Genomic DNA, 12439 nt, shown 5'->3' with positions numbered 1-12439 from the left:
TTTTAAAATATAGATTTCTAAGTAAGTTGCAATCTGTCTCCTTTCCTAATTCACTTCAAACCTTTTCATTCATCATTCACTGAGTAAGCATCTATTGAGCACCAACCATGTGTTTGGTGGTTCTAGGAGGCTGTGATGCCCACATGCACAAACAAAATTGACAAATCTTTTTATACTATTGGGGAAGACAAACAAATTATAAATTACAGGAGATAAGCATTAAGGAAAAGGGGGTGTGGGGTATAAGGCACTTTAGCAAGGCCTTGTAGGTCCTTACAAGGACCCTGGTTTTCCCTCTGAATCAACAGGATCCAAGAGAGGGTTTTCAGCATTGTCATGATCCAGCATATTTCAGAAGGATCATTTCACATACACAATAGAGTATTTTATTTTTCAGTGTCTATAATCAGCTTTATTTTAATATAATCTAAACACATATCATTTAGAAAATACCAAGAAAAATGTATGTACAAGAGTCAATGCTATCCCATTTGGACAGAGCTGGCAAGTTCCTGCTACAAGCATATCCCAGGAGATACCACCGAGGAAACCTAATATATTGGAGTAGATGTTGTGGCATTTGGCCCACAGTTCGACAGCCCTCAGGGTTAACCTGAAGTTGTCAATGTTTGATACTAAATGTAAAACATCTCATAAAACCATTTCATTGGTTTGCAACAAAATCAAAACCCTGCAATCATTAAGACTTCTTATACACATCTAAATTTTTAAGCAGATTGTCATGTTTTAAGTCCAAGTTTCCTGGAATAGTCTGCAGTGCTAATCTTGCAAACAAAATATCAATCTCTATCCCATCAAACAGTTTGATAACTGGTACAAATGCCTCTTCAACAGCTCTTAAATCGTTTACTTCTCCCTGTAATTTCAACTTATCATAGAATGAGGTGAAAAAGTCACTTCAGTCAACATGTCTTGGTGCAACACACAATGCATCAATATTGGCATTTTTTTGTATGCACTCCTAATCTGTAAGATCCAGATGTAAACATTTCCCCATCAGCATGTTCAGTTACAGATTGCCGAAGATTCTTGCTTTCGCCGATTTCTCGTATCCAGTCTTTCCCCAGATTAATTTTCCCAAAATTAAAATCCTGCACTGAAGTTCCTCTTTCTCTTCAAAAACCCCAAAGGGCTTCAGAGTCTCCACTAGTTTCTGTGTGAGTAGGCAGTTAGTCTCCTTGGGGGCTGCTAAGCGGGAGGGGGAAGAAATGCCACAGTGCTTCTGTGGTGGGTGTTTGCTGAGATCCCTGCCTTGTAACTGCAAGCAGCTTGGTCTCAGCTGGCACCGCCCAGCCGTCCTCCGCCCTCGTCGCCTACAGCCGCCCCCTACTCTGGGCAGGATCCAGAGATGGGAAGGAGGGGCGTCGGCTGCCTCAGTCCTGGTCCAGCCTCACTCCTGCTCTGGCCTAGAGTATTTTTATTTTAAAATAAAAGTTTTAATTTTAAAATTTTCTAGTTGCCTTTTTACTAGAGGCACTATAATGTATTATTCAATCCAGAACACTTAAAAAAATTACATATAGTTCACATATACATAAAGTATAGACATCTTAAGTGCATAGGTTGTGAATATTTACATATGGGTGCATCTAAGTAACTGACACCAAAAAGAAGGTAAGCTCACCTAATTACGCTGAGACAAGAGGCATCATCAGGATTGATTGCTTCCCTGTGAACAGATTCTTTGGGGCAAGATTATTGTCAGTGACAATATGTTTCTGCTTGTACCATGCCTGGTGATGATAAGGTTGAATATCTGGTTGAGGTGTACATGACCAAATTGCAACTGCTGCCTATAAGATCTGTCTTGTCCAATGTAGAAATTTACTTGAGGCATTTTCAAGCAAATTAATTCCATTCGGTGACTTAGTATTTTCAAATGTCCCCATCTCCTTTATCCTCTGCTCCCTTAGGGCTGGGCATCTTTGGAGAGACAGTCACTTCTGCTTGTGTTTCCCATCAGCTCACAGGCTTTCTTTCTTCACGTGACCTTGTAAGCAGGCTGTGTACCCTGGACGCTGGAGGCATGGAGAGAGTGGAGTGGAGTTGATTGTAGTCATTTCTCTATCATTAATTATAATCATAGCTGTACCCTTTTACTGCTATTATGATCTCACTGCAGGCTTTTTGTTAATACTTTATTCCTACAAAGCAAATGAAATGTTTCAGAATTGAGAGGAAATATCAGTTGCATTCTTGAAAAGAACCAAGAAACCCACCCTGAAATCCCAATAAAATCTCCCTTAAACTTTAGGACCATGTGTGGAAAGCATGTGGCCATGTCATCAAGAAATGACAATATTCAAGTTACATTATTCTCTAATATGTCCTCGTCGTGTGCAGCTCATGGGCAGGAGAGGCCCCACAGGGAACTTAAACCATTTGCCCAGTGGCCCAAGAATGTTATTAAAAGGCTACCCAAAGTGACCTCCATTGTATTCAACTTGCTTGACAAAGAACTGTGGCAGGAAACAGAACAGCCGAAATGGGAAAGATGAGTGCAGACTCACATCCTTCCTCCTGTGGGGCGTGGTATCTGTGCCAGGGCCTGGAGGCTATGGATGGGGACCGTCTAGCTGGAGACTCTTCCCCCCATCACCTGAGTCTTCAGTTTTCCAAGCCCCAGACCTCTGGTGCTCAGTCATGATGATACCAAGCGTGGGCCCCCAGCAGGCCAACAGAGAGCTTGGAGTGAAGCCCAGGATGGCTTCCTGCACAACTGTGGGGTGAGGAGGTGGGTCCCTGGGAACCAAGTCTGGGCTGAGCCAGCCCCTCTATTCAGAGGGATGGGTCTCTTTCCATCACCTCCTCCATAGGCCCCTCTCCTAAGCTAAGCCCAGAAGCACACTCAGCCCTGTCAGCAGAAAGTATTACAGTTCCCTCTGAGCATCCTGCCACTCCCCCATTCGCACCTTTCAGAAAAGACCTCCCATTGCAGCCTCCACTTCCCTCCTCCCCTTATTCAACCAACACCACATGCTCTACATTCTCTACTGCTTCAGTCCTCTCCAGTCTATGATGTTATCTGTCTCTTCTCCAGCTTCATTCCATATGACGCTGTCTTCAGCCCCAATGCAGCTCTTATTCTTATTCTTGTTTAAATGTAATTACCAAATAACTATCTAGTAGCCAGGCTTCTTTTTTGGCACCTATAGAAGGTGCCAGGCCCCTTAAACATGAGAAACTGAATTATCCCACATGATTTTTCTAATAGATCTTGTATGCTACCCTCCTCGGCAGTGTAAGCCTCGGTTCATTTCCTCGCTTAGAACCTTTCAGTGGTCCATCACCCAGGGATGGTCTGAAGCTTATTTTCCATGACATTCTGTCACTACTGGCAATTTCTTTATCCTAAGTCCTTTCAGAACCTTGGCATTGATCCCTATACTGAAACATGATCTTACACCCTCCTTTACATCTAGATAATTCTTCCTTTAAATTAAGAAACTTCCGGTTTGATCACAGTCATCACATGCTGACACAGTTGTTTACACAGCAGTTATCCCCATTATTCTGTAGGCCACTTAAATGCAGGATTTTTTTTGCTAGTCATTATTTCTGTGTAGTACATATACCTGGGACACAGTAATTATACAGTGGCTGCTGCCTCAAAGTTATGGGTCTCCAAGTAGATGCATTAAGCCTTGACCAAAAATGTTCTTTCTCCTAGGAATATACTTTCCTAGCGAGAATTTTTGTGAAACTCTTTACTGACAACTTGTGCTTGAAATGCAGGGCTAATTGAGATAAATACATAAATACGTATCTCCTTTCTCCCTCCAACTGAAAACCGGATGCCCACATTCAGTGCAGAAAAGTACCGGGTGATCACCTGTGTACACACTCAGGGCACAGCATGTTGTCCTCCAGGTGTGGGGGTGGGAAATCGCCAGAAGGTATCAGGAAGAGTGCGGACACCCTCCTTCGCTTTCCAGGCACCCAGGCCTGCCCAGCATGAAACTGTAAATGAGCCCAGCCGCCTGTGTTAGCTGGGAGACTTCTCCCGTGGACCACGCACCACCGGACCTCTGGGGAAGGAACAGAGAGGCGAGGATGAGCACAGCAAGACCCAGGCCCAATGTCTGAGTCTGCACCGCGGCCTGTGATGCAACTAACTGACCCAGGCCCGATGTCTGAGTCTGCACCGCGGCCTGTGATGCAACTAACTGACCCAGGCCCAATGTCTGAGTCGGCACCGCAGCCTGTGATGCAACGAACTGTCTTTCTCAAGTGCCAGCTCTCAGACACCAGCACTGAAGACCTGCTTATTCCATTCTGTTCATCTTAGAAAATAATGCAAAAACAGCTCCTGGGAAATTTTTTTTAAAAGAAACAAATATACACTTGGATGTGCAGAGGCAAGTGGGCAGATGGCCGTGTGTTCTGGGGCGGGGTGGGGTCAAACCTTACCTCTGCCCAGTTGGGATTCTAACCAAAACGTTAACAAGGGGAAAACAGTTGATGAGTTCAGGCAGCACACACAATTCAGGGGAAAAAAAGCAAAAACTGGCTCAAAATGGCAGCTTAGAATATTCCTTCTTATATAGCATCTTCTGACAAAGAACAATACATTTGTAAAGAAATGACAGGACAAAGGGAAGCAGTTTGCGGCTCCCACGGGTGGCAAACAGTGGGAAGGTAAATATACGAGAGGAAACTCATGGATGAGGTATGTTTGCAGGTTACTCTGGATAAATCTGTCTCCAGCAAAAGGAAAATAGACATCTTGCCTTTAGGTGAGAAAGGGAGAAACTCTTCTGGTTTGCTGCTTCTTAATTGCCTTCAGCTCAAGATTTTTATGGTAAAAAGCATTCATTCTGGTTCCCTTCAAGAGAAACATTAAGCCAGATTAGGCGGGAAGGCCATCAGTTCAGCTGTCTCATAGCTTAAAAAAATTAAAAAAAAAAATTTTTTTAGTGACATCAGTGGTTTAATGGAGAGGGGTATCTTACACATCTGAAGTAAAGTCCTGGACTAACACCCCACTGTGTGCAAAAGACAGTGGGCAGGATATGGTCCCAGGCTTTGCTCCCGAGGGGCAGGGGAGGTCCCTAGGGGACAAGGGTCTCAACAGACATTGCAATGTGCTAGCCAGTACATGGTCTTCCTTAATTTTATCTCCTTGATAAAAGAGCCTCTTGATGAAAATGAAAGAGGAGAGTGAAAAAGTTGGCTTAAAGCTCAACATTCAGAAAACTAAGATCATGGCATCCGGTCCCATCACTTCATGGCAAATAGATGGGGAAACAATGGCAACAGTGAGTGGCAGACTTTATTTTTGGGCTCTAAAATCACTGTAGATGGTGACTGCAGCCATGAAATTAAAAGACGCTTACTCCTTGGAAGGAAAGTTATCACCAACCTAGACAGCATATTAAAAAGCAGAGACATTACTTTGCCAACAAAGGTCCGTCTAATGAAGGCTATGGTTTTTCCAGTGGTCATGTATGGATGTGAGAGTTGGACTGTGAAGAAAGCTGAGCGCCGAAGAATTGATGCTTTTGAACTGTGGTGTTGGAAAAGACCCTTGAGAGTCCCTTGGACTGCAAGGAGATCCAACCAGTCCATCCTAAGGGAGACTGGTCCTGGGTGTTCACTGGAAGGACTGATGTTGAGGCTGAACCCTAATACTTTGGCCACCTGATGCTAAGAGCTGACTCATTTGAACAAACCCTGCTGCTGGGAAATACTGAAGATAAGAGGAGAAGAGGCCGACAGGATGAGATGGTTGGATGGCATCACCAACTCAATGGACATTAGTTTGAGTAAACTCCGGGAGTTGGTGATGGATAGGGAGGCCTGGCGTGCTGCAGTCCATGGGGTTGCAAAGAGTCGGACACGACTGAGCTACTGAACTGAATTGAACTGAATTTTATCTCCTGTAACTCTTACAAAAACATCACGAAGTAGGTATATTATTATTAACCTACTTTACTCAGAGCAACCTGGGAACTAGATTAAATAACTGTTAATGTCACTTACTTAACCGATGCTAGGAGATAAAGGGCTTTAGCTCAGGCAGTTGATTTTACACCCTGCTTTTTACTTTTGAAATTCTTTAAAGAAACGGGGAAAAAATTAAGCCAGACTGCGGTCTTCTTCTGATGACTTCATTCATTCAGAAGAGTATTTCTCAAAGTGTGGTCCCCAGATTAGCAGTGCCTGGGAAATTCTGGAAATGTAAATTTCCAGGCCCTACTCAGACCTGAATCAGAAAAATCTGTGACTGGGACTTAGGACTTAGGCATCACCATGCCTTCAGGTGATAGTGATGTCCTGAAGTGAGTCAGTGGTTAATATCAATTAAGCTTCTTTTCCCACCTGAACCAGATCCTGTTCTTAAAAAAAAAAAAAAAAAAAAAAATGAGCTTACTGGGACTTCCCCGGTGGATAGGAACCCGCCTGCCAATGCAGGGCACGAGGGTTGTATCCTTGGTACGGGAAGACTTTACAAGCCATGGGGTGACTCAGCCTGGATGCCACAACTACCGAGTCCGAGTGCTGTAAGTACTGAAGCTGGCTCGCCTGCAAGCCTGTGCTCCACAAGGGAAGGCTCACCCACTGCAGCTAGAGAAAGCAGAAGCCCACCCACTGCAACTGGAGAAAGCCCGTCTTCAGCAACGAAGACCCAGTGCAACCAAACTAGAGAAAGCCCACGTTGGGCAACGAAGACCCAGTGCGACCGCAAAGAAATATATATATATATATTTTAATAACGAGCTCACCACCAGTCTCTTGTGAGCATACTGGCTCCGTCTTCACGGCCCTGGTTGTCATCCTGCTCCAGGCGGCAAACACAGCTTCTGAGTCGGGGGCAGAAGTCGATACAACTCCCTCAGGAGGCGGAGGAGCTCCCTCGAGGGCAGGCGTCCCCTCTGTAGGAGGAGCAGCCCCTTCAGAGCATTCCAGGGGCAGCTCTCCCTTTTCTATCTTTATCCTTTTCGACAGTGACAGGATCCTGGCCTCCTGTGTTGTGGCAGGAAAGTTCTACAAAGAGGGTTTAAAAGATGAAAGACAATTCTTCTGCTCATCTTTTGATGTGAAAATAAGTAATTAGGACAGAACTAAACCTTCTACTGAGCCACATTCCCTACAGATTACTCACTTTTTGATGAGGGTAAGCATATTCACAGAGTCGTTTATATCCTTCTAGTTTCTAGGACAAGAGGAGAGTGAGTTAACACAGACTAAGGTCCACGCACCTCCTCCCAGGAGCCTCATCCCCACTCTGGACTCTCACCGGGCCTTTGGTGCTCAGTTTTAGCTGCTGGCACCAAGCTCGGATGACGTCCCTGTGGACCAGGTTGACAGGCGGCAGGACAGAAGGAAGAGGGGGGATGGGGATCTGCGTCGGGGTCCTGGGAGGTTTCACACCGTCACAACGTTGTGATGTGTCTCCTGGACCGCAGGCTGAAGGGGAATGGGAGAGAATGAGCGATAGTTAACTTTAATGTAGACCTTTAACATGTCAAAGGTGCAATCACTTTTAGTTCTCAGTAGTCTAATCCCCACCGTACAATTCAGTGGCTCCCAGAGGACAGCCTAACCTCCAAGGGCGCGAGTGCAGTCACGGCTGACTTCGCGGCCCCGTGGACTGCACCCCGCCAGGCTCCTCTGTCCATGGGACTTCCCAGGCAAGAATACTGGAGTGGGTTGCCATTTCCTCCTCCAGGGGATCTTCCTGACCCAGGGATCAAACCCTCATCTCCTGCATTGGCGGGCGGATTCTTTACCACTGAGCCCCCTGTAAAGCCACAGACTCCCAGGGACAGAACCTCAAACCTAAGGCTGACGACATTTCTGAACCCCTGTCTTCTTACTTCCTAAGACCCCCCACTACTCACACACACTTGCTCTTTTGTGAGAGCAATAAGCCACAGACTCTGAAGAGGCTGAGACTCTAGAGGTTTTGGACCCAAGACCCAAGTGCAGTCCAAGACTGCACTTCTCTCGAGGCTGACCTAGACAGTGCACTTCCAATTCCTGAGGCAATAACAAAGTTTTAGAACTGAGGTCATACTCAGTGATACCTGCCCTCTCACCACGAGACAAAAGAAAGCACTCAGCAAAGCCACAGCTACCCGTGCCCAGGGCTCCTGCAGCCCACCCCAGCCGGGGCAGCGCTATGCCCCTCACATCCTCTTACCATCCAGGAAAGCTTCCAAGGACACACCTCCAGAACAGTCGCAACTATAGTGACGCTGAGTATAGGTTATTTACCTAATTATTCTGAGTGAATGACACTGACCCTGCCCCCTGACCTTGACTCAGCTTAGCATAAAGTGAAGCTTCAATGGTGGGATTTCAAATGTATGCCCATCTGTACTCAGATCTCTACACCTTGAGCTCCTTATCTCCCAGCGCAGAGTAGGAGAGTGTTCAGAACCAGGAGGTGAGACGTAAGCGAGGCTTCAAAGTGTCGGATTTACAGAATGAAAATGTCTTTCCTCCATTCTCAGAAAAACCTCTCAGTCTTCTCAGACCCAAGGGAACACGATTTGAGGGACGGTGGCTCTCTTACCTGTGCTTTTTTTTGTATCTCTTTTTCTTTTGGTCCCCTGTGCTGAGTTTTTTGCGATCTCTGTTTCAGCAGAAGTTCCCGGTCCCTCTTCAACTTCTACTGATGTAAGCCTGCAACTCATATGTTCTTCAGATTTCTCTGTGGAGTTGTTCTGGGGACAGAGGAACCAGCCAGTCATTGTTTTGGGGTCCGACCCACTGCACCCACTGCCTGACCTCTGGTACCTCCGGTCCAAGGTACTGAGACAATCATTGAGCTGTGTTGGCAGTGTGGAACCCCTTCAGGACATCGTCTTAACACTAGGGTTTTTTATAAGAAAGGGAAGCCGCGATGGGGACGTGGAAGGTCGATTTGAAAGTGCGAGAAAAAGGGATTCCCTTGCTGCCCTGCGGTTAGGACTCTTGAGCTTCCACTGCCAAGGGTCCAAGTTCAGTCCCTGGTTGGGGGTGGGGCAACTAAGATTCTGCAAGCCAATCAGCACAAAAGAAAGAAAGAAAAGATAAAAGACAGAAGAAACTAGCCTCTGCTTTGGAGAAAAACCCTAAGATCTCTCACCATATCCTTTCTCCCTCTCCTTGAAGGTTTTTTTCCCCTATTCCCCTCCTTGACCTTTACCAGATAAACCTCTCCCATACTATAGCTCCAAGCTACTGTCACAAAACTCCTCCCCAAACTATTTACTTTGCCGGAAGGGATATCACTCAACTCTACACACACCACCATCCCTTATTCCTTTCCCTTTTGTTGTAAGAAATACTGGTTAATTCAAAAGAAACAAGAGAACAGTAGGGATAAAACTGTTTGACAAAGAAACTAACATCTGTTGAGTCTATACTTTCTAACAGGTATTGTTCCAAGGACAACACTCCTTTTCTTTCTTTCAATTTTCAGATGCAGAAGTTGAGGTTCAGAGGTTATATAACTAAGGACACACAGGTAAGCATTTAAGATAGAAATCAAACCACAAATCATTATTAAAAATCTCAGTTTTGTTCCCAAATCTAAATCCTGTCACCTCCAAAATGGAGTATGGAACAAATTAACATTTGTATGGCATCTTTACATCTCTATAGCAGGTTTACATTCATACTCAAATCTCACATTTGCGTAGCCCTTACACAAATTACTAACTTTGGGGCTGCAAAAAAGGGTTTTTTTTTTTTTTTTTTGGCCACACCAAGAGGCTAGTGGGATCTTAGTTCCCCAACCAAGGATCAAACCCTGGCCCCAAGAAGGATGCTGAGTTTTAACCACTGGACCGCACAGAAAACGACCCCCTTACAAAAGTCTTAATTAAAATTGGGAGGGCAAAAATGACCTGGTTCTGGGAAAGAGATCTGGAGAACGCTCAAGTTTCTCTGGCAGAGTAGCTCAAGGTTTCTAGACAAGCCCCACAGCCTCTCCAGCCTTCATTGCTGTCTGCAGCGCTCCTCTGTATGTCTGATTTCTGATTATTCCTTGGCCCTAATGACTCAGGGAAACAGTGAATGCAGATCCAGCGACTTTGGTCTCGAACCTGTGTCTATAGAAGGGAAACTAAAGGATCTCATCCAATATACCAGGCGATGATCCTATCCAGGAGTTTCTTTTTTTTTTAACAAGAGAAGGAAATTCTTAACGTAAGAATCAAGGCGTCTTCTTTTCTCCTCAAAAAGAAGTGAGGGATTCTAAGGGAACTCTTAGAATTCCAATTCTTAAGGTGCCTTCTGTTCTCCTCAAGAGAGAGTAAGTGTGCCCGACAACGATTCACAAAGACAGACAAGCAGACCCATTCAGACGGTACTCACCTCCTTGTTTGTGCTCCCCATGCTCAGAAAGGTCAAGGCTGATAAAATGAAGGCTCTCCTTACTGCTGAAATGGCTCCGGCCCAAGATTGCTCTTTAAAAAGTCTCCTCCTCCTTCCGCCGCCGCCCATAAGCCCTCTCCTTTTCCTCCTCCCCTCCGCCCCTCCCCCGAAACATGTGAAAGCCAAGCTTGCCTGCTTGCTCATTCACCAGTGACTGTTGCATGGATGGGATTTCCCTGGTGGCTCAGAGGGTAAAGCGTCTGCCTTCAGGGCAGGAGACGTGGGTTCCATCCCTGGGTGGGGAAGAGAGAAGGAAATGGCAGCCCACTCCAGTATTCCTGCCTGGAAAACCCCATGGATGGAGAAGCCTGGTGGGCTACAGTCCATGGAATCACAAAGTGTCGGACTCGACTGAGTGACTTCACTTCATTGTATGAATGAATACATTCGAGGCCCTTTCCTGAGAGTTTTTTAACATTATCATTGAGGGTGTGGTTCCGGAGACTTTGGGAAGTTGAAAGCTCCTTCAGAAAAATTCCCAGGGAACACTCACAATTCCAACTCTAAGAGTTGGACACAACCTAGCTACTAAACAACAGTATGCATATACTACTTAAGATTTATACTTAAAATGGGCTTTCCTGGTGGCTCAGATGGTAAAGAATCTGCCCGCAATTCGGGAGACCCGAGGTTCGATTCCTGGGTTGGGAAGATCCCCTGGAGAAGGAAATGGCAACCCACTCCAGCATCCTTGCCTGGAGAATCCCATGGATGGAGGAGCCTGGTGGGCTACAGTCCGTGGGGCTGCAAAGAGTCGGACACGACTGAGTGAGTAACTCTGAAGTACTTGATTGAATCATCTTCATTTTCCCAGTGTAACTGAAGGTAATTTTCTGAGTTCTAGAGGAAGAGATACCTAATCCTGGGCAAGATACAGTCTGTAATTTGTGTGTTAATAAATGGAGTGTGTGTTGAGATTATAATTTAGAAATTCTTAGGCCAACTACCATTTGGGGAAACACAATTCTGAAAGAATTCACCAACCATTTAAAAAAAAAAGAGAGAGAGAGATAGCTTATGTCTTACAATAAGAAGGACTAGAATAAGTTAAAATTTTGGGGCATAGTTAAAAATACTACTACTGAGTTCTTCAATGAAGCAAAAAGTCAAATAACTTATATATTATATACATATACATAACATATATATTACATATATATAATCCAAGCAAATAGACATTCAATTATGATGCTTGAAAAGGAGCATTTGGCAGCCCAGGAAAGGGGTTTAGATTTCATTAAGGAAGTCATGAAAGTAGATCTGAAGGTAGAGTTTACCTAACTGAACAGAGGAAGGTGGGGAGGGACCAGCCCCACCCTGTTCTGAGGAGGACAGTGTAAACTGAATCTGGACCGGGTGGCCTTTCCATCTGTAGGCTGAAAGCAAGAGAAAGCTAATGAAAAATTAAAGGTGGTGGTGGGGATGGATGGGAGTGGGTGGACTCTGATGAGCATTATTTTAAAGATCTCTCTAGGACATCCCTGGTTGTACAGTGGATAAGAATCTGCCTATCAATACAAAGGACACAGATTCAATCCCCTGTCCAGGAAGAGTCCGCCTGCCGCAGGGGAAGCAAGCCTGTGAAACACGACTACTCAGCCCCCACTCTAGAGGCTGTGCATTGCAACAAGAGAAGCTTGTGCTCTGTAATTGCAGAACAGCCCCTGCTCACTACAACTAGAGAAAGCCCACATGGCACCGAAGGCCTGGTGCAGCCAAAATAATTTTTAAATTAAATTAAATTAAATTTAAAATTTAATTTAATTTATTAAAAATTAAATCAAATTTTTAATTTTTAAATTAAAATTTTAATTTAACTTAAATGAAAAAAAATAAAAGAACGGTTTCTCAACTGCAGTGAGGAGAAAGAAGTGGAGATGTGTTGAAAAAGAAGACAGATTAGAGAGACATGAGTATTTCTGCCAGGTTTTCTTTTCTCTTTGTTTTTGTATTTCCTCTTCCTCCCCAAATTTTGATTGAATAAAGTAAGCTGAGTTAATGAAGCCTATAGTTGTTTACCTGGAGGCAATGAATCCTAAAAAGCCATTAA

At 44.8% G+C, this 12439-nt stretch overlaps 1 protein-coding gene and 1 pseudogene across 1 annotated transcript; both read right to left on the bottom strand.

Annotated features, from left to right (window-relative positions):
• Positions 1-438: 438 nt before the first annotated feature.
• On the bottom strand, positions 439-1858 carry LOC136152535 (poly(A) polymerase alpha pseudogene; annotated as a pseudogene).
• A 276-nt stretch (positions 1859-2134) lies between these two features.
• DPPA4 (developmental pluripotency associated 4) lies at positions 2135-10350 on the bottom strand. The gene is made up of 7 exons (XM_065913807.1): positions 10330-10350; positions 8543-8693; positions 7262-7431; positions 7127-7177; positions 6747-7008; positions 3854-4049; positions 2135-2165 (listed from the first exon to the last, which is right to left on the bottom strand). Exons 1-7 carry the CDS (start codon positions 10348-10350, stop codon positions 2135-2137), a joined length of 882 nt encoding a protein of 293 aa, XP_065769879.1.
• Between the last annotated feature and the right edge of the window lie 2089 nt (positions 10351-12439).

This window comes from Muntiacus reevesi, chromosome 21, assembly GCF_963930625.1.
Source record: "Muntiacus reevesi chromosome 21, mMunRee1.1, whole genome shotgun sequence".
Taxonomy (NCBI): Eukaryota; Metazoa; Chordata; class Mammalia; order Artiodactyla; family Cervidae; genus Muntiacus; species Muntiacus reevesi.
This window is presented reverse-complemented; position numbering and strand designations above follow the sequence as displayed.

What these genes read in the sequence shown, in the direction of transcription:
- DPPA4 (XM_065913807.1), bottom strand. Translation starts at nt 10,350, where the DNA reads ATGGGGAGCACAAACAAGGAG. An exon ending in AACTGAGCACCAAAGGCCCG is followed by an intron (nt 7,178 to 7,261) that starts GTGAGAGTCCAG and finishes CTCTTGTCCTAG; the next exon opens with AAACTAGAAGGATATAAACG. An exon ending in TGCCCTGAGTGTGTACACAG is followed by an intron (nt 2,166 to 3,853) that starts GTGATCACCCGG and finishes TTTGCTTTGTAG; the next exon opens with GAATAAAGTATTAACAAAAA.